The sequence below is a fragment of the Penaeus vannamei genome, chromosome 18 (genome assembly GCF_042767895.1).
Source record: "Penaeus vannamei isolate JL-2024 chromosome 18, ASM4276789v1, whole genome shotgun sequence".
NCBI lineage: Eukaryota > Metazoa > Arthropoda > Malacostraca > Decapoda > Penaeidae > Penaeus > Penaeus vannamei.
In genome coordinates this window covers 18127124-18148301 of record NC_091566.1, presented here as the reverse complement: position 1 = coordinate 18148301, position 21178 = coordinate 18127124, and the positions used below count along the sequence as shown (strand labels likewise).

At 39.8% G+C, this 21178-nt stretch overlaps 1 protein-coding gene across 1 annotated transcript in view; it reads right to left on the bottom strand.

Annotated features, from left to right (window-relative positions):
• Window positions 1-1420: 1420 nt before the first annotated feature.
• LOC113807458 (uncharacterized) overlaps window positions 1421-21178 on the bottom strand; it is a 20926-nt gene continuing 1168 nt past the window's right edge. The window contains exons 2-11 of the mRNA XM_027358722.2: window positions 20840-20875; window positions 20341-20736; window positions 20122-20216; window positions 19173-19292; window positions 18872-19017; window positions 18432-18502; window positions 17852-18097; window positions 11642-11818; window positions 7837-8081; window positions 1421-7679 (exon numbers count right to left, since the gene is read on the bottom strand). Coding sequence (XP_027214523.2) covers window positions 7495-7679; window positions 7837-8081; window positions 11642-11818; window positions 17852-18097; window positions 18432-18502; window positions 18872-19017; window positions 19173-19292; window positions 20122-20216; window positions 20341-20736; window positions 20840-20847 — 1689 coding nt within the window. The 5' untranslated portion in view covers window positions 20848-20875 and the 3' untranslated portion in view covers window positions 1421-7494. The remainder of the gene's footprint in view (window positions 7680-7836; window positions 8082-11641; window positions 11819-17851; window positions 18098-18431; window positions 18503-18871; window positions 19018-19172; window positions 19293-20121; window positions 20217-20340; window positions 20737-20839; window positions 20876-21178) is intronic.

Genomic DNA, 21178 nt, shown 5'->3' with positions numbered 1-21178 from the left:
TGTGTGTGTGTGTGTGTGTATATATATGTATATATATATATATATATATATATATATATATATATATATATATATATATATATATATATTTGAGTGTGTGTGTGTGTTTGTATATATATGTATATATATACACACACACATATGTATATATATATATATATATATATATATATATATATATATATATATATATATATATATATATGTATATATATATATATATATATATATATATATATATATATATATATATATATATATATATAATGTATATATGCACACGCTGCCTGGCCTATTGTAAACTATTTCGCCTTCATTGCTTCCAGCACTTCATTAAAAGGAAAACTGGAGCCAGGATCATCCTGGGTGCCCCATGATGGAGAAAGGCCCTCATCTTTTAGCTTGTTAGAATCGTGTAGATTCTAACGATCCTTATCTTTAGATTTACTTAGTTTTTCATATACGAGATCTATATTTCGATTCACTTAACTTATTTAGATACAGAATTTATATTTAGATTTACCTAGTTTAGTCAGATATAAGATTTAGGTTTTGATTCACTTAGCTTATTTAGATATTAGATTGATATTTCGATTCACTTAGTTTAGTCAGATTTTAGATTTAGATTTACTTAGCTTATTTAGATATGAGATTTAGATTCACGTAGCTTATTTTTATTTCTTGTACTTTCATAATTATTATTATGTTCATGAATAAAAGGAATAAAAAGCAAATAGTTTTATTCTTATCTCCGAAAACCAATCCATTACCAACACTTTACTTACAAAAATAATTGTCTTAAACATTACACAAACACCATCAATAATTATCCTTAACGAATAACATCACATAGTATAACACAACACCATCAACACGATATCTATACTTTACGATTTTCTGTAGTAAACATCACAAGATTCTCGGGTCATAGCTGAGGAGCAGCGAGGTTAGGTGTCAGAGCTGCACAGGTGAATGGCTGAACAACTCTTCCGTTTCCTTCTTTTTTGCCTCTTTTGCTTTTTTACCTTGGCGCAGGACAGCGTCTTGAGGAATGGCGCGATGGTTAGGACCTTTTGTTCTCCAAATAAGTCGTTTGGGGTCAAGACGTTCGTTGTCCAACCGAAGATTTTGTGGCGATCATACGGCAGTTGGAGACCGAACGACGGCAGTTGCAGCAATATATATAAATACTTATATATACACATACATATAAACATACACACACACGTTTATGTATACATGCATATATATATATATATATATATATATATATATATATATATATATATATATATATACATATATACATAAATATACATATATATATACATATATATATACATATATATATATATATATATATATATATATATATATATATATATATATATATATATATATATATATATACACACACACACATAAATATACACATGCATGTACACAGACATATATAGATAGATAGATAGATATTGATAAATTAGTGGGGAAGATCCAACTCCCACCATCCCCATGGCCAACTCGACTCACTTTCTAGCCTTTTCCCAGCAAAGTATTTGGTTAAGTTAGACTGGTTAGATTAGGGTCGGTTGGTTAGGTTAAATTTAATTGGTTAGGTTAGGTTTGGTTAATTTAGTTAGGTTAGGTTGATTGGTTAGTTACGTTGTTTTTGGTAGGGTAGGTTGGTTATGTTATGTTTGGTTTGGCTGGTTAGATTAGGTTGGTTGGGTTTGACTAGGATAGGTTATGTTATGTCTAAAATACTCCGGTGGTGTCTGCTGGTCATTTATTTCCCTTCGATTGGGTCTGGTATAGTCCGATACGGTCCGGTACGGTTCAATAGGCTCGGGTATGGTAATTCCTCATACCCTTTCTGTATAAAATACTCGCTGTAAAAAGTGGGGCGAGTTGGTAAAAAATGGGAATAGATGGTAATGGGGCGAGTGGACCATATCCTAAATTAGTCATAGTTTTTGAATAGGACAAAACCTGCGGATTACGAATCCCACAAAAATGTAATAAAACAAAGATGGCTATGAGGCAATGTTATACATCTAATCAAAAGAGGTCTACAAGCTTTTCTATTCATAATGCTGGACACCGTGGCGGGAGGACGTGTTTTCACACGCTTCGCACATCAGAACTCATGCTTTTTTAATATTTTAGATTTAAACAAAAATATAGCACATTATATGTTTTTAGTATTTTATCCCCTCTTATTAAGCAATATTGACTTTTTATACATCATCACATGACAGTTAGCTCTAGGATGACAACACAACATGTAACCCGCTCATGCTCAAGAAATGTAAGAGAAAATAATAATAGATGCCAAGTACTTTCACACATTTCCTTTCTTGCACTTACATTAACATTCGTCGTACAGTTCATGCACAAATCCTTCAACATATGTAGACATCCACGAATCAACTACACAGCACTCATGCATCACAAACAAGCACTGACCCGCCCCAATCCCTCTTAGCCCTATGGCACCCCAATACACACCACAAGGCACACCATCCCTCTACTTCTCCTTTGTGGTCATACCGGCACTAATGTTAATCCTGGCCCTTACCGCCATACTCACATTCATGTATAAGCACATACCGCAGAAAACATACACTTCCTTGGCTCTCTAGGGACCTACGCAGACAATACCGTAAAAAACATCGACTCTACAGACGCGCGCAAACATAAAAAAAAAACTACAGGTAATTAGACTGCTTTCAAATCCTTTCCAAAAATATAAAGAAAGAACACGAACACATTTCCATCGACATCGCAAACAATGTCAGAAACAACCCTAAACATTTCAAATTCATCAAGTCGCACAGACACAACACCTCAGCGATCACTGCCTTTTAAAAGCCTCTGACAACACCTTTGTGAATGACAAAACACAAAACACGCTTACCACGCCCCTCCAATCTGGTTTAACACATGAAAACGATAATGCATCCTACATGCCACATAGCCCTTATCCACCAATCCCACCGCTTGACATCTCAACTAATGGCATGCTGAAGCTACTGACAACACTAGACACTAATAAAACCATTGGACCAGACCAAATCCCTGCCCTCATCCAAGCATCCTAGTTGTAGACTGGCGTTATGCACACATCACCCCTATCTCAAGACAGGCGATCGAACAGACCCATCTCCCTCATATCGATTGTTTGCAAAAAAAAATTGAACACATAATACACAAACACACGAATCACATGTTTGTGTGTGAGTGTGTGTGTGATTTTTTAAAGGAACCGACTATCACGATTTTTTTTTTTTTTTTTTTGCATGATTTTTTTTTGCACATTTGTCGTTTTTACAAGAAGCACAGGAAAAAAAAATATCAAAAACCATCTCAAACAAGCACTAGATGAGCCATAAAACTTTTATTTTGGACTAAAATTGAATTTTCTAGAATTTTTGAAGACTACAAGGGTGGTGTTCATTTTCTTCATCTTTCCATGACTATATTGGTATCAACAAATTAAGGTATAAGAAAAGTCTCTATATCAGAATCCTCTATTATCTACCTGCATTCCAAAGTCTTCCGGACATTGCCAGCATGTAACGGTTTCTCAAAATCTTACCTATAGTGTAGAGTGGTGGCAGTGATCTGGGGTATATAGGCCTACATTGACCATTTTTAAAAAATCTTAACAAATAAATAAATAAATAAAAAACATTCTGAGTTCATGCCTGAATAGAACAATCCTTCTATTATAATATCCAGAAGCCATTTTTGAGAAGTCGACCTTACTTTTTTTCATAGTGAAGTACCCGTCGTCTCTTTAGATCTGCGGAATATTGGTGTTAACTGTCCGGGGCCAATTTCACACTTCGACTCCCGTGAAAAGACTAAATACTATTACATGGCGATGTGAAAGTATGTATATAAGGTATATAAGCACATACAGGTTATTTTTGTGTACCCCATGACCTTTTGTTTATTTATAGTGTTACTTCCGTTTGTTTCTTTGTTTGTTAGTTATTGTTTGATGTTTTTTGTTTGTGTTTTCTGATATTTCTAAAAGTTATGAACATATTTTAATGAGATTTTAACCTAACTTAAACGCTTATTGCACTCTGGTGGTGATGCGGGCCATGGTTTGGATCCAGTATTTTTTTTTTAACTCGAAAAGTTATGAACAGATTTGAATTAGATCCATCCAAAATACCTGGTGTTGCACATGATACCTAGGCAGATAAAAGGTAAAACTCATCTATTTACATAAATTCTAAATATTGAGGGGACATTCTGCTGATTTTTCGGCGATTTTCGCCCCTCTTGCCGAAATTGACTAATGCATTTTCAAGTAGTTTCTAGGCCCCCGGTTCTCCCCTGAAAATTTCAAGGCTCGACCGTTATTTTTTAGGTGGTAGCAGCGATTTTCGATGTCGACCGAAATATTATTTTTTTGATGTTACCTTAGAAAATCGGCAATTGTGACGCAATGATTAGAGATAATAAAAATATGAGGTTATTTTCTGAAAGCTTATCAAATTTCACATAAGATGAGATCAACCTTTTTTTCGGAATAATTTGAAAAATCCGGCAAGCGTCCCAAAAAACGACAATGAAGAAATTTTCCATAGAAATAACTAAACATGATATGTTTTTCATATGGTGTATTTTCTTATCTTTATGTTTTCATCATACATAGTTACTTTGATCTATGAGCAAAAAATTTCGAAAATGCAAACCTCCCCCCCGCCCACCCATGGGGGGTAGTTTTGCCAAATATTCAGGATCACCACCAAAATTTTATGGAATATTAATTAGGCTAAGACAAACCTCAGGTTAAAATTTTATTCAAATCTATTCATAACTTTTTGAGTTAGAAAAAAAATCCTGGATCCAAACCGTGGTCCGCATCACCACCAAACTGCAATAAGCGTCTAAGTTAGGTTAAAACTCACCTTTGGTTAAAATCTCGTTAAAATGTGTTCATAACTTTTAGAAATATTAGAAAACACAAACTAATAATAAAAAAACAACAAATAAACAATCAATAAACAAACAAAGAAACAAACGGAGTCTGAGAGTGAAATTTGGCTACGTGACCCCGTAGAGTTATTCCGCAGATTTAAAAAGACGATTTTCATGGTCCAGGACGGCCCCGCCGCGTGGGGAAAAGTATGTGTTTGGTACCCGTCCGACTGGAGAAAAGTTATTCTTTCGACAAATATTATACGTTGTAAAACCCCATTAGTGCATCAATAATAGGTATATGATAGATAATTATATCAAATACAAGTATTCTGTACATGATTTGTCAAGTAAAATGTAAACATAATAAAAAGGAATAAAATCGTTTTTTAGGTCCTTCACATTTTTGCGCATAGCACACGTATAATCGGTCCGATTTTACAGTATTATGGCTCATTTTGTAGCTGAGTAATAGTTCTATTACATACTACCATGAGGATTTGCAATATTTTCACGTGGTTCTTGTAAAAGTGACGTATGTTTTCAAAATCTCCTATTAGGGTGTTAAAATAGTCACCTTCGGAAAATATTCACCAAGAAAAAAGTAAGGTCAACTTCTCAAATAATAGTAGAAAGATAGTTCTATTCAAACATGAAATCAGAATGGCTGTATGATTTTTTTAGGATTTTTGAGAAATTTTTAAAAATGGTCAATGTAGGCCTATAGACCCCCAGATCACTGCCACCACTCCGCACTATACGTAAGATTTTGAGAAACCGTTACGTGCTGGCAATGTCCGCAAGACTTCGGAATGCAGGTAGATGATAGAGGATTATGGTGTAGGAAGACTAATCTTATGCCTTGTTTTGTTGATATCAAGATAGCCTTGGAAAGATGAAGAAACGTAAAATGCCGATATCTCGGAACTCCACCATTAGGGGTGGGTCAAAGGATTCCGGGCACACCATATGTCCAAAATTAACATATTATGGCTCATTTTGTAGAAAAATAAAATATCTGCAACTTGATCGAGAGCGTTTTCGCAGTTTTTGCCTGTACTTCTTGTAAAAGTGGTCAATGTAAGAAAATTTTTACCTTTTTTTTTTCTTGAAGTCCCCAACTTCAAAAATTCACAAAAAAAAATTTAAGTCGAAATCGAAAAAACGCTCTCGATCAAGTTGTAGATATAAGGTAGTTCTGTGCAAAAATCAAATAAAATTGAATGTCTTGCCGTTTCTAAAGTCGGAATCCTTTGACCCAGGTGCTGCATTTTCAAAATGGCGAATTTCGCATTTTTCCGTTTTTTGACAATAATTCAAAAACTGTTCGGGCGATTTCGAAAAAAAAATCGACCACAGGCAATGGGAAGGAGCCCAAATAAAAGGGTGTGAGTTTCATCAAAATCGGCAAGAAAAATCGAAAAATCGAAAAAAAAAAGAAGACGGTCCCCTTGATGTTCAGGATGCAATGCATTTTGAACGGAAAAAAATAAATATCCAAAGCATGGCATTTTAGGGTATAGATTTTCCTTTTTTATCTTTTATTTATTTATTTTTTTATTATTATTATTATTTTTTAATAATAACGTTTTCAAACGTTTTGTAGATGCTGGTTGAGGTATCCGTTTTTTCATAAATTCGATAAGAAATTAATTTCATCAAAGAGTCTCTAAGTAAAATTAAACATTGAATGCTCTTTTATATAGGAATAATTTCAATTTGCTCCTAAACAGAACTTCTGCGGTAATTACTATCTTGCGACACACACTGATGTCACTTTTTTCAGAAGTTCTTCTGATGCCACATCGCTCTTACAGTATACACTCGTTCCTGAAAATATCAATCGGGTGGTGGCAGTGAGCTAATTTCGTCTTTCTAATGAGTCTGGACCCATCAGTAATCTAATTAACACAGACATGCTATAACAGCTAGCAATATAGTCACACGTCTTTGCTAGTGAAATTATCCCTTCTCATGCCAGGATTTGTCGCATATTAACACAATGAATGGTTGAATGTTCCACACATGGGTAATTATCATCCTTACACGCACATACCTAGTCATAAAGTTAGACAATGACAGTATTCTATTTGGACATTAACTCTACAGATAATACGCAACAGTTATTTAAAGACTGGGCAACTCTTTTGTACATTGAAAGCCTATACTGAATTAGCAGTATGACAAATGCAAACCCATATTCTAGAAACTTCTAACCGTGGGTATATGCAAATCCATGTTCTAAGTCACTAACAGCGGGTATATGCAAATTCGTGTTCCAGAAGCTTTTAACAGCACGTATATCAAATTCAATTAAAATTTTAAATACTTCCTAAATTGTCTGTGACATCTATCATACACTAATGAGGTAAATGCCCTGTATCTCACCTCACAATATATAATTATAAAAGCTTCTTCTAAATGTGTATTTTATCATAAGATTTTCCAATACAGACATTACTGCTGTTAGAAGAATAACTGATGTAACAAGTGAAATGCATAAATATTTTAATGTCTCTCTTTCTCTCTCACCATTTTTGAATATAGGGGGAGACACTAAATCAGCTGAAGATCCTTGAGAACTTTCGTAACAGCAGGGAGAACTTGGTCCTTGTATTTCAGAAGCATTGTTTCGTCCACGGTGGAGTTGGGTTGCTTGCAAAAATCTTGACAGTCGTACCTGAAGTGCGCGAGGTAAGCTACGTCCCTTTTGTATGTATGAGAACCTCTCTCGCACTTTCCTGTTTGGGATGTAGGATTACATTCAGTATTGTGTATGCAAGGTGATATGATAAAGTAGAGCAGCCAATATATACAATGAAGGTAGAGAAAGTGAATACTTTAGGAAACAAATGTGGAAAAAATCAGCGACTAAATAAAATGATGAATGCCTCTTACCATAGGCACAAGCGAGAACATCATGTGAAAAGAGACCCGTAGCCAAGTCCATATCGTAAACAGGTTTGGTCTTTCCAGGTGACACTACCATTTTTTCCAGTGACCTCTTGGTGTGTCGCATCGCCCACAGGTACTCAGGGAGAGATGCCGCAGAGGGTGCAGGTTCTAGGTTTTTCTGGTGGTAGTACCAGATCAACTTGTGAGCAGGAGGCTGTCTTTTCTCCTGGCCGGGCTTGATGGGGTGGCTGGTTGGAGTAAAATCGGATAAGAAAAAAAACGCTTGCTGTCTAGAAGCACTTTGGGAAAACTAAACCATGCATAAGCATAACGGATATACTTCGAAAGTGCATCTCCAGTACATGTCATCCTCTTACTGCCTTTCTTGGATCCACTCAAGTAATGCAATGTCTTTTGAATGGACACCTGTGGTTGAGTCCATATAACGGTTCTGTGGTTGATGCCCACAAGTTGATCTGTTTCCTCAGTATCTTCATGCAGTGTGGAAAGGTATGAATGAGAACGAATATCTTCACAATATATGAGATGTATTTAACCGGTTTTATATCTTCGTCAGAAATGTATGTATTTCTGACGAAGATATAATCGAATCCGGTTAAATGCATCTCTTGTATTGTGAAGATATTCGTTCTCATTAATACCTTTCCACATTTGTCAACATGAATACGGTTCATCTTCATGCAGATCAGTGGCTGTTGACAATTGGTACAAAAAAAATTTCTTGCAAGATTACATTGCTCATCTAAATCATTTGTATCTATAGTACCTCTTATCATTGAATGTATATGTATATGTGAATATAACTGAGAAGTGCCATCGCAGCTCATGACTGAATTATCCCATTTGACAAAGCGTGATTTCTTTTCCATTGTCTTTTAGCTATCGCCATACCCCAGTTGGTTCAGGGGGGCAGCTGAGATATGTTATCCCTCGGGACTTCTGTGAACTGAGGTCAACCAGAAATCCAATTTACCTTATTTGGCAGAAACATATCACCGAGCTGGGGAAGATGATTTCGGGTGCTTCAGTATGAAACTAAGGTCATGCAGTTACCTGGTTGACCTTCATTGCTAGTAGCAAACTTTAAGTGGAAAACATGGTGTTAACATTTTCTTGGAGCATGTGCTACCTAGCCTGTTTGTGGTAGCCCATATCAGGATAGATTGAGCTGACGTACCTAGCAAATGAAAATACCAAATATATATTATATTATATTATATTATATTGTATTATATTATATGTATATGTATAATATATATTATATATATATATATTATATATATTATATATATATATATATATATATATATATATATATATATATATATATATATATATATACTCGTCGAAAAAGGAGTCAAAGGATGACTTCTTGCCTAGGCAGCAGACTAACTCACAAATATATAGAGTTAATAGTCAGAGAAGCTAGTAAGACTCCCTTTCCGCTCCTTTACAACACCAGCCGCTCCATGCTCAACACGAACTGAACCTTATTACAAACACTTGTAACTCACTCGGACTCAAGATCAATCCAGCCAAATTTTCAGCCATACTCAACCAGACCCTACGGCCTACTGTCCATACATTCTCAAGCTTCCTACGAAGAAAGCACTTTGCAGCCAAGACACCTTCAACAGATTCGCAGATAGAATCAACAGAAAAGCGTCTTAATTGCGATCTTCACAGATGGCTCAGTCAGTAATGACAGCAGACACGTAGGGACGGTCATCCATAGTTCAAATCAGACAGAATCGTTTTTCTGACGACTGGTCCACACTTTCAACCAAACTCTTTGCCATCGATATGGCCCTGTCCCTGATTCTATCCACAAACACGCAAAAATCAACATCGACTCTCTCAGGGCCCCAGGCTTTAAACAAACCCACAGACGATGAAAATGAAGTCACTTTAAAACCGTGGATCAACATTCATTCTAAACTGGATACTGAGTCTATGAAGCAACCCACTACCAGAGAATAAACTTTCTAGTTCCAACTTAAGAAAAGAAATTAAGCAAAACATTCGCTTAACAGCCAGAAACCACCACATGGTAGGGATGGGTAGAACTTCTGGCAAGATGGTGCAAGACAAATTACGAACGCCTTAACATTCTTCGCACCATTCCAAAAGAAAATGCTGTTATTATACACCGTCTCAGACTCGGATACAGGTGCAATTGGGAGATAGCATCCACTGTCAACAAAACGCCTCAGAACATTATTATTATTATTATAGTAAGCTATATGAAGAGCCACACTGAGAAAAAAATCGAGATTTATACCACTAAAGTGTCAGTGCAAGATACAGCTAAGAATAAAAGAATTAAAAGTCAGCAATTTACGTAAGAAAAACATGTTAGTTGATCTTTTAAACTTATCGAGAGTCGGAGAGGTCACAGTCTCTCAAGGTAATATATTCCTGTCTACAAATTGCAGTAAAAAAGCATCTAGAAAACTGACTTGTAGACAATCGACTTCCATCAAACATCACTGAATTGAAGGTCATAGAACTTCTGGTAATCCTTACAGGTTGATAAAAATCATATAAAAACCTATAGAAGGGATGTGAATTATTGGTTACAATCTTGTATAAGACTGAAAGAGACCCAATAACTCTACGATGTCCAGTGTCCAAATTTATGTCAGACAGGAGAAATTTAAAGGAATTAAAAGACCGATCAAGCAGTCTTGTGGGAGAGTCCAGGAGACAAACACACAGGAGAACAATACTCAAAATGTAGCAGAATGACTGGCCATCCAACACCCGACCACGAATTCCACCCTCCAAACATGGTTGACCTTGATCAAGCAACCTCAATTGCGCGATTTCGTTTAAAGGCTACTTGAAGACACCTTTTCAACAATCCACCTTGATAAATCAACCAGATTGACACCCACCCTTATTTTATTTATTACATTCTTCATTTATTTCATGAGCATAGGTGTTCTGAATAAAGAATTTAAAAAATAATAATAAAATAAAAACAATCAAAGTCCGCCTACAGGTAGCCCAGGGTAAAACAGGTGCCTGTAGAACCCTGGCAAACAAAGTAAAAAATGTCTTGGATGCTCTCTTTGATTAAGAAAATATCTGAGACGATTCAAAGGTGATGCTACTATACCTAAGGTAAGATGTCTCTTTACGTACGGCTATTGCAACCTCCTATCATAAAAATAGCCTATGTCATGAAAACGAATATGATAATACAAATCAGTAATAGATCCATGAGCAATCTGTCAACCCTGCAGCTTAAATGAGTCAGATTTGTCAGATTTGCCAGCTGAGGCAACCGAGGTCCTGGACACGTGGCGAACGAGGCATGGAATTTTAAAATATTATGTGACTAGAAGCTTGAAGAGAACGTAAACTTATCAATGAGTGCATAACGCCACGTACTTACCTGTCATGATGCATAGACTTCATATATCTTTGTAAGAAAACACCTTCGCAATGGATGAGGAGTTTGATTTAGAAAAAGTTATAGATCCAGCCTATCGTGTGTGTGTGTGTGTGTGTGTGTGTGTGTGTGTGTGTGTGTGTGTGTGTGTGTGTGTGTGTGTGTGTGTGTGTGTGTGTGTGTGTGTGTGGTGCGTGGGTGGGTGGGTGGGTGTTTGGGGGTGCGTATATAAACTTAAATTCAAATATGCACGCCTAACCACGTGTGCGCCTCTTGTGTGCAGTATTGATTTATCTTGCTTTCTTTTATCATCCACTTTACCTATTATTAAGCCGACCGAAGATGCTAATAGTAAATTTACCAGAGTCGCCACCACTTTGCAAATCATACCTTTCCAGCTGATCGGAGAGCCACTGCGGGAAGGTGTCATGTTGGCGCAGCATCGGGATTTCGTCGGGATCAATGTGCACGATGAAGCGGTATTCGTGCATGTGGCGAAGACCGCAGTCGGTGAAGTACACGTTCTGCATGGCGAATCTCTTTCGTTGCTCTATCAGGAACCAGAGCCTTGGAAAGGGCGGGAAGATAAATCAGGGGAAATGGTTTTGCCAATCCTGATATGAAGTGAGAGAGCAATGCATCAGTATTTGCACTGAACTAAATATCTGTCGACATAACAAAAAACAATGATCAAATTACCTCACACATGCACGCATGGATACATACATTCAATCACACACACACACATACAAAGATATATGTTATCGTCTTACTGACTTTGACCTATATGTGGGTGGCATCATTTGTTAATATTATGCAGATGCTTTCTACTGCAGATAATATATCAGAGGCAAAATTAAGTCATTCAAAAAATTAACGGTTATTCCTGTCATAAATCTCTTCCAGCAGGAATGCCAATGCCGGGAAATGAAAATCTATGTGTATGTGTATGTGTGTGTGTCAATATGTACATGCATTTGAGAGGGACAGTTTGTCTATTCGTCAGTAAAAACAACAATGAGTAAATTGTACTTGATAACCAAAGCACACTGTACTAATTGACAGAAATTCACTCTATAGTAAGTCAGAATAATAGAACACACGAACATTAAAGTAGGAACAAATGACTTACAAAGAAATAAAACATATTATGCAAACGTTTTCACTCTCAAGCATCAACTATTATATCCCCACGTATGATTATTTCACTAACAATCCTCGAATGCTTCAGTACCACATCACAGATAACAAGTGAATCTAGAAATCAACCTTAACTATGCGTGCCATTTCTGCTTTAAAACCAATAAATTTCGTATTCCGTATCAAAACCTATCACACCAACCAGCTTCCTACAGCTCATCGGAGATATTCAGTACGAATTTTAGGAAGTTTGGAACATAGGTTGGTAACAGATCTGTAAATTGGCAAATTAGACGACTGAGGTCCCACAAGGGGGTTTCTTGAGTCTGCCATTGTTTGTGTTTTCCATGTCAACACCCATCACCTAACGAACCTTACATGCGCATATTCTCGCTCTTTCTCTCTTCTCCCGATAATGCAACCCCTTGCCAACTCCCAAACAAACCTGTATAAGAGAGGGTCGCCTGCGAGCGACAGACAGCCCATAGCTACCTGGTCAGACCGAACCTCTGCCCGCCAGCTGTGTCTCTCCCGTCAATAAACTTGCAATAAGTTATTCAAGACGTCTGCTGATCCTTCACTGCTACCAAGATTGCCTGTTCGTGCCAGGCGTGAGTCTGCACTCTGGCCGTACTTCCGGCCACGTTACATTTATATATATGTATATATATATATATATATATATATATATATATATATATATATATATATATATATATATATATATATATATATATATATATATATATATATATATATATATATTTATATTTATATTTGTTTGTGTGTGTGTCTTGTGTATATATATATATATATATATATATATATATATATATATATATATATATATATATATATATATATATGTATGTATGTATGTATTTTTATATATACATATATATACATGTGTATACATACATACATATATATATATATATATATATATATATATATATATATATATATAAATATATGTGAGTGTGTGTGTGTGTGTGTGTGTATATGTGTGTGTGTGTGTGTGTGTGTATATGTCTATGTATGTATATATATGTATATGTATATATATGCATAGATATGCATATATATGCATATACATATATATATATATATATATATATATATATATATATATATATATATATATATATATGTGTGTGTGTGTGTGTGTGTGTGTGTGTGTGTGTGTATGTCTATGTATGTATATATATGTATATGTATATATATGCATATATATATATATATATATTTATATATATATATATATATATATATACATGTGTGTGTGTGTGTGTGTGTGTGTGTGTGTGTGTGTGTGTGTGTGTGTGTGTGTGTGTGTGTGTGTGGGTGGGTGGGTGTGTGTGTGTGTGTGGGTGGGTGGGTGTGTATGTGTGTGTATGCATGTATGTATAAATACCTGTATATATCTATATCTATATCTATCTGTCTATACATACATATATTGGATATATATATCATCATCATCATCATCATCATGGGGGCTGACGCCGACGGGGGCGCATAGCCGCATCCACCCTTCGCTTCCACCTACGAGGATCCCTCATGGCTAGACGCCAGGCAGGGACTCGGCCCATCTCTAGTTCTTCACGGCAGGTTTGGTCGATCTGCCCAAGCCATGACTTCCTCGGTCGTCCCACAGGCCTCCTCCATCCAGGGTTGTCTCGAATAGAGACGACCTGATGGGCAGGATCATCCTGAGGAAAGCGAGCCAGGTGGCCGTATAGCCTGAGTTGGCGATCACGGATTGTGCAGATAACAGGGCTTGTGCCAGTCTCACGGTGCAACCGTTGGTTGGACACATGGTCCCGCCAACAGTACCCCATGATCTGGCGCAAGGACCTATTACAAAAGGCTTCAAGATGAGCCTCCAAGGCACAGGACAATGTCCAGGTTTCGCTACCGTATAGCAAAACTGGCATTATCAGGGCCTTGAAAACCCGTAGCTTGGTCCTTCTGCACAGGTACCGACATCTCCAAATACTCTTGTTGAGAGAGTTCATGACCCCTGCTGCCAGGCCAATCCGTCTGCTGACTTCATGGTCTGACAGCCCAGAGTTATGAACTACACTACCAAGGTATGTAAAGCTCTCTGTGACTTCAATGTCCTCGCCGCAAGCACGTACCGACTGAACAGGTTCTCCTAACAAGTCCCCAAATTCCTGGACCTTGGTCTTGGTCCAGGAGACCTCTAGACCCAGGGGTTTCGCTTCATTGCTAAATGCATCGAGAGCCACCACTAGGGTTTCCAAAGACTCAGATAGAATGGCAACGTCATCAGCAAAGTCAAGGTCTGTAACCTTGATATTGCCCAGCGTTGCCCCACAATGACTTTGAACAGTAGCTCTGCCCAGTATCCAGTCCATGCAAGTGTTGAAAAGAGTTGGTGCAAGGACCCAGCCTTGCCTCACTCCTGAACTAACAGGAAAGAAGCTCGACAGGCCCCCACCACACTTTACAGCACTTTCAGTATCAGTATACAGGCTTGCTATTAGTCCAATAATCCTTGTTGGTATTCCTCTCAGCCTCAGGATCTCCCAAAGTGACTCCCGATGCACCGTATCGAACGCCTTCTTGAGGTCGATGTAGGCTGCAAGCAGCCCACGCCTGAACTCACGACGGCGCTCTACAATGACTCGAAGCGCGAGGATACGGTATATTGTGGACTTACCAGGAGTGAATCCGGATTGCTCCAGTCTCTGGTGCCTCAGTAGATGGTCTCTCATACGTCTCAGAAGGATGTGGGCAAGAACCTTGCCTGGTACACTGAGCAATGTGATGCCTCGGTGATTGCTGCAGTCCCAACGGTCCCCCTTCCCCTTCCAGAGAGGGATGACCACACCCCTCAACAGGTCAGGAGGAATGGAACCGGACTGCCAGATGGCAGCCAGGACAGCATGTAACCCCCGTGCCATAGGTTCACCACCAGCCTTTAACAGTTCAGCTGGTATGCCGCAGATACCAGCTGCTTTACCACTCTTCAGCTTGGAAATCGCCCCCCTAACTTCAGTTAGGGAGGGAGGGTCCTCACTGATAGGTGGATTCGGCAGCGGGATCTCGACACTACCCGCATCCAAGTTAACTGTTGGTGGGTCAACCTGGTACAGCTGCTCAAAATACTCAGCCCAACGTCCCCGCACCGCAACAGGATCTGAAACGATCTGACCACTTACTGAGCGAACTGCTGTCACCTGTGAAGAGGGCTTGGAGTTCAGCTTTCTCAGGGCTTGGTATGCAGGACGAAGGTCATTTACTAAGAAATGGCCTTCTACCTCCTCTGCAAGACTCCTAATAAACTGTTCCTTGTCCCTTCTTAACAGGGACCGAGTTCTGCGCACAAGAGAACGGTGCAATTCCCGATCCCCTGTCAGACGAGCCGCACGACATGCATCAGTGGCTTCCAGTGTCTCCCACGAGATGGAATTCTGTACTGCTCTCGGGCGTACACCAATCGTATCTTGAGCTGTATCAAGCGTTTCACGCTTAAAGGTATCCCACAGAAGAACAGGGTCTGTCAGACTGCCAAGCACTGCGAAACGATCAGAGATTGCCTCAGCAAACCTGCGGGCACACTCCCCCTCCCTCAGCCTGTCCAAATGAAACACCCTAGGGTGATCATTTGACCGCTGGGGAGTTTTGAAGTGGACCCGGAGGGTAGCCACAACCAATCTATGGTCAGTACCACAGAACTCAGCACTCCTGTACACCCTGCAATTCTGAAGGATCCTCCAATGAGTGCTAACAAGTATGTGGTCGATCTCCTTGGCTGCGTTACCCGCATCACTGTACCATGTCCAGCGATGTGGGTCTGGGCGCTGGTACCAGGAGCCAGAAATCCTCAATTTCTGGGACCTAGCAAAGTCCCGGAAAAGGAGGCTATTCTCGCTACCGGCATCAGCTCCTGAACCATAGCCAGCTCGATCACAGCCAGATACCGCATTGAAGTCGCCCAGAACAATGCGAATATCTCGTCGAAGACATCTGTCTGTCACAGATGTAAGTTTGGAGTAGAACATCTCTTTCACATCAAGTTTACAAACATTGGTAGGAGCGTACACAGCAATAAGAGACATGAAGCCAAAAGAAAGCTTCAATCTCAATACCATTATACGCTCATCAACAGGAGTAACCTCTACTACCGAGGGCTGGAGTCTGCTGGAGACGGCAATGGCTACTCCCTGGAGATGGTGGCCATCGCTGCGGCCCGACCAGTAATAGGTGTAGCCACCTACACAGGTCATGCCGCTGCCAGGCCTCCTCACCTCCGAGAGAGCAGCCACCTCAACTCTCAGCCTCCCCAGTTCCCTCGACAGTAGAGGCAACCGATCATCCTGACGCAAAGAACGGACGTTCCAAGACCCCACCCTAACTTCCCGCCTGAGGTTCAGCCTCTGGCAGTCGCTCCGGGTGGATGCCACCTCTGCCACCCCCACCGACGCTGCCCCATATAAAAGGGGGTGGCGGGCTGCGTGCCCCATCATCCACCTGTGGGGTTCCCGAGGGCTTTCCCCCACAAGCTTCACTCTGGGCTGGCGGCCACCAGAGCGCAGGCGAGACGGGTAGTTCCCGTTCCCAGCCTGCGCTCCAGCAGTCGCCCTCCCAGCAGGGCCCACAGTCCGCCTCACTAGCTGGGTGGGAGGGGCTTTCCCCCTCCTCCCAGCCTCTCCATTTATAGTTTGCACTGCCGATTGGTTTATATCTGGGGGGAGGAGGACTGGCAAGGCCCACCTCCCCCGAGCCTCCCATTAACCCCAGGGGGCTAGGGGGCAGGAGTTGGTACAGGGCCAGGGCGTGTCCACACGCCGGTGAGCCATGGCCCTGGACCTCTGGGGCCTCCTGCTGCTCCGAGATCCCCCTCAGTTTAGCCTGGAACCGCAAGGTCCCCAGTTTCCATGGGCGGCCACGAGGAGGCACTGCAGGGAGTCTCGATGATGGAGAGGCTATGCACTGGCAGAGGGAGGCTTATGCAGAGCTGCTCCCTTTTTCGCACGAGGCTAGCCAGCTGTGGCAGCTGTAAGTGAGAAGGCATGCACAAGCTCTTAACACTAACTAGACTACCACTCCATCGCTTCACACCACCCTGCGCATGAAGCACCCACCCACATTTATGTATATCTGTCGAACAGTGTGATGTATCATGGTAAAAGCTTCCTCAATATATATTTTAACAAATGACAAAAAAGCCAATTATGGAAAATAGAAAATAAACAAATATCAATATTTCCTGTGCTAAGTGGGCAGGGCTTAGCTCTCCTGTTGCCAACTCGGATTTTTATGGAGAAAACAGTGATAATTGGATAAGCACATATAGGCAGAAGTAAAGATACACAGATAGAGATGAATACAGATAAATCCGCGTGTATGTGTGCATTGTGTTTGTGGGTGTGGGTGTGTACATAAGTGCATGTGTTTGTGATCATACATGTGCTTGCGACCAGTTCCCACCTGCGGATGCTTGGCTCGTTGACGTAGGGCTCGGGGTACGAGAAGCGCACCATCCCGACGAATCCTTGGGCTTCGTAGTAGCGCAGGACTCTCTCGAGGTTCGGGTGGATGTCGGTCACCGAGAGGAACACCCTGGCGAAGCCCTGCGCCCGCAGGATCTCCAGCCACTCCACCATCCGCACCGAGAAGTCCTCGTGGTAGTAGTACAGCGCCGGCCCGCACACCGCCACGCTCCACCGCCCGACCCTGCGGCGACCCCGGGGTCGAATCCTTCGGTGAGCTAAATATATATGCACACACACGCAGAAATATACATATAAAGAGAAAGAGATAGATAGATGCATAGATGGATGGAAAGCTAGAAAGAGAGATGGACGGATAGAGGTGATGTAATCGAGTTAAATTAAAGAAACATGATATTACCTAACGACAAGAGAGCAAGAAATAATTTGTCTATTTTTCAGTATAACTACACCCATAAAAAATAAACATTAAGTCATTATGGCAGTAACCGTTAATAATCATATTAATAACAATAATGATCATGAAAATAAGAATAAGAATAAAAATGGACTCAGACCCCTCCTTTCCCCTTGCCGGCTCCCCTCCCTCGAAGGCCGTCGTCGCGTTTCGCTCCATCGCTCCCGTCACCTGTTGGGGGGGGGGGGGTTATCTATTACATCGAGATGTTGGGTTTGACTATGGATAGATTAATAAGTATATATATATATATATATATATATATATATATATATATATATATATATATATATATATATATATATATATTTATATATATATATACACATATGTTATATATTTTTCCCTTTTTAACAGAAGGACAATCACGGGGATATTTATTTCATTTTTTTAAACAGAAAGTGATGGCAAGGAGAAATCGTCTTTTTTATATAAAAATTAAAGGAAATAATTACTAATTTACTGCCTATTTTATAACTTAAACAATCACGAGTGACGAATAACATAAAAAGCGAAGCCCCAGGTGAAGACAGCACTCACCTGCAATAACGTGCTTGCTTTCTCGCAAGGCCTGGCGACGACCGACACGGCCAGGGGCACCGCGTGACCCTCGGCTCTGGGTATCGGGCACGTGAGCAGGAAGGTCATCTGCCTGCCCTCCGTTCTCGGTTGCCAGTCCAAAAATTCTGCGGGTTCGGTCGAGCGGTTTTGGCCAAGATTTGTAGGATTTTTAGTCACTGCTCTCTCGCGCACATTCGCAAAAGTTTATCTGTTTATACAAACATACAGACAGAAAGGGAGAAGGAAAGAGAGAGACTTGTACATGAGCAAGGAGCCTAACCTGTCCTGGCGACGCGAGAGACGACGGGCGGCCCCGTAGAGTTGAACCAGATGTGGCACCAGGGGGCGGCGGGGAATTTGGTTCTCGCGTACGTCACTATCCGGATGCAGGGTCGCGGATCTTAAATTCATCAATAAATATACATATCGAATGTATGTATATATATATATATATATATATATATATATATATATATATATATATATATATTTATATTTATATATATATATATATGTATATATATATATATATATTTATATATATATATATATATATATATATATATATATATATATATATATATATATATATATATATATATGTGTGTGTGTGTGTGTGTGTGTGTGTGTGTGTGTGTGTGTGTGTGTGTGTGTGTGTGTGTGTGTGTGTGTGTGTGTGTGTGTGTGTGTGTGTGTGTGTGTGTGTGTGTGTGTGACGCGGTATCCAGTGATGTAAAACAATGTAAGACAAAGCAAAGGTGATTGAAGGCGAGTATTTGGTGATGATCTCTCTTTAATATCAAAAGTTTTTTTTCTATTAAATTGCCTTTCATTTGCTCTAAACTTGATATCATAATATATACGAATGATACACAATGAAATTAGTTTCTTAACGCCAGACAAGCAAAACAGAATGACACTGATTCCCCTGAACCAAATATTTTTTTCCCATGTTTTATTATTTGCATTTAGCGAGTTTTCTTCAGCATCAACTACTCCCCAAATTCGAGATTTTATCTTTCAAACCGTCTGGTCACATGTTATAGCATACTTTTTCACTAGCCTTAATGTGAATGATGTTCAGTCGTATTATTTCCCTGGTTTTGATCGATAACGATTTTCTATTTCACAAATATACCCAGTATGTCAGTAAAAACGATATTTATATTACAGGAAAACTGCCCTGTGATATAGGCACACACACCTTGTATAAGATAAAACTAGCTTACCCGTGAGTTCCCGGTTATCAAAGAAGGCCGAATAGAGCAGGAAAGTGGTGCCTGAGACCGTCACAGACTGGAGGTACACATTGTCCCAATGTATCCTTGAAAAGAAGGAGAAAGATCCGATAGTCAAAACTCTATGGCTTCCAAACACCTATATCTAGTTTTGGGGGTTAAGTACTATTATGAACATGTGTTATTATGACGTCCTTTCCCCAGACTCACAGGTGCGGCATCGGCAGCAGATGGCACCACTTCTCGTCAAGGCTTCTGACCAGGTTGACAGGGAAGTTGGGATGCTGCTTCTCCAGCGCCTGTCTGGTAGTGAGGTTCGCCCAAGAAACGAAGGCCTCGAGCTGTTCCTCGTATATGTCGGCGGGCTTCAAGAAGGAGAGCCTGCACGCGCAGGAGCTGACGGCGGGGTCAGCGGATGAAGGGGGAGGTGGCGGCGGCGCGGTAGAACTTGTAGGCTCCTCTGAGGTGAAGTCATCCGAGGAGAACCTTGGTGTTTTCTCCGCCAGTGTTAGTGCTTCCATCCTCAGTGTGGAAATGTCGATTTTTCCGAAGTAAAATATCGTAGCGATGGATAAAACAATAAGCACTTGCAAGGACAAGAATATTCTGGGTGAGAGATAAAGAAAATAAATAATATACGGTAGGTGATTAGGAAATTATGTTAACAAACTTGCACCATCTAACAAGACTCAAAATCATATTTATTTACCTTAGCATTCTTATTTCTTTCTTCAGTGCCGACTACCTGCAACAATAATTAATCTTATGACTTTCGTTCATATATTTCTTCACACCAAGAAAGAAAGAAAATAGAACATATACGAAAATAACACAGTCAACTCTAGCATCCACCGCCACCATGTACGAACACCGATATACACTCGTTTTATATACTGTAACAAGAAATTCGGTGCCGCGAGGAGAGGGGGGGAGGGGAAGGTCAAATGCATTTGATAACTGAAAATTTTAGAATAATGATTGACTTGATGGGCTATCATCTTAATATTTTACCTAAAAAATGGAAAACATTAAATGAAAATAAAACAAT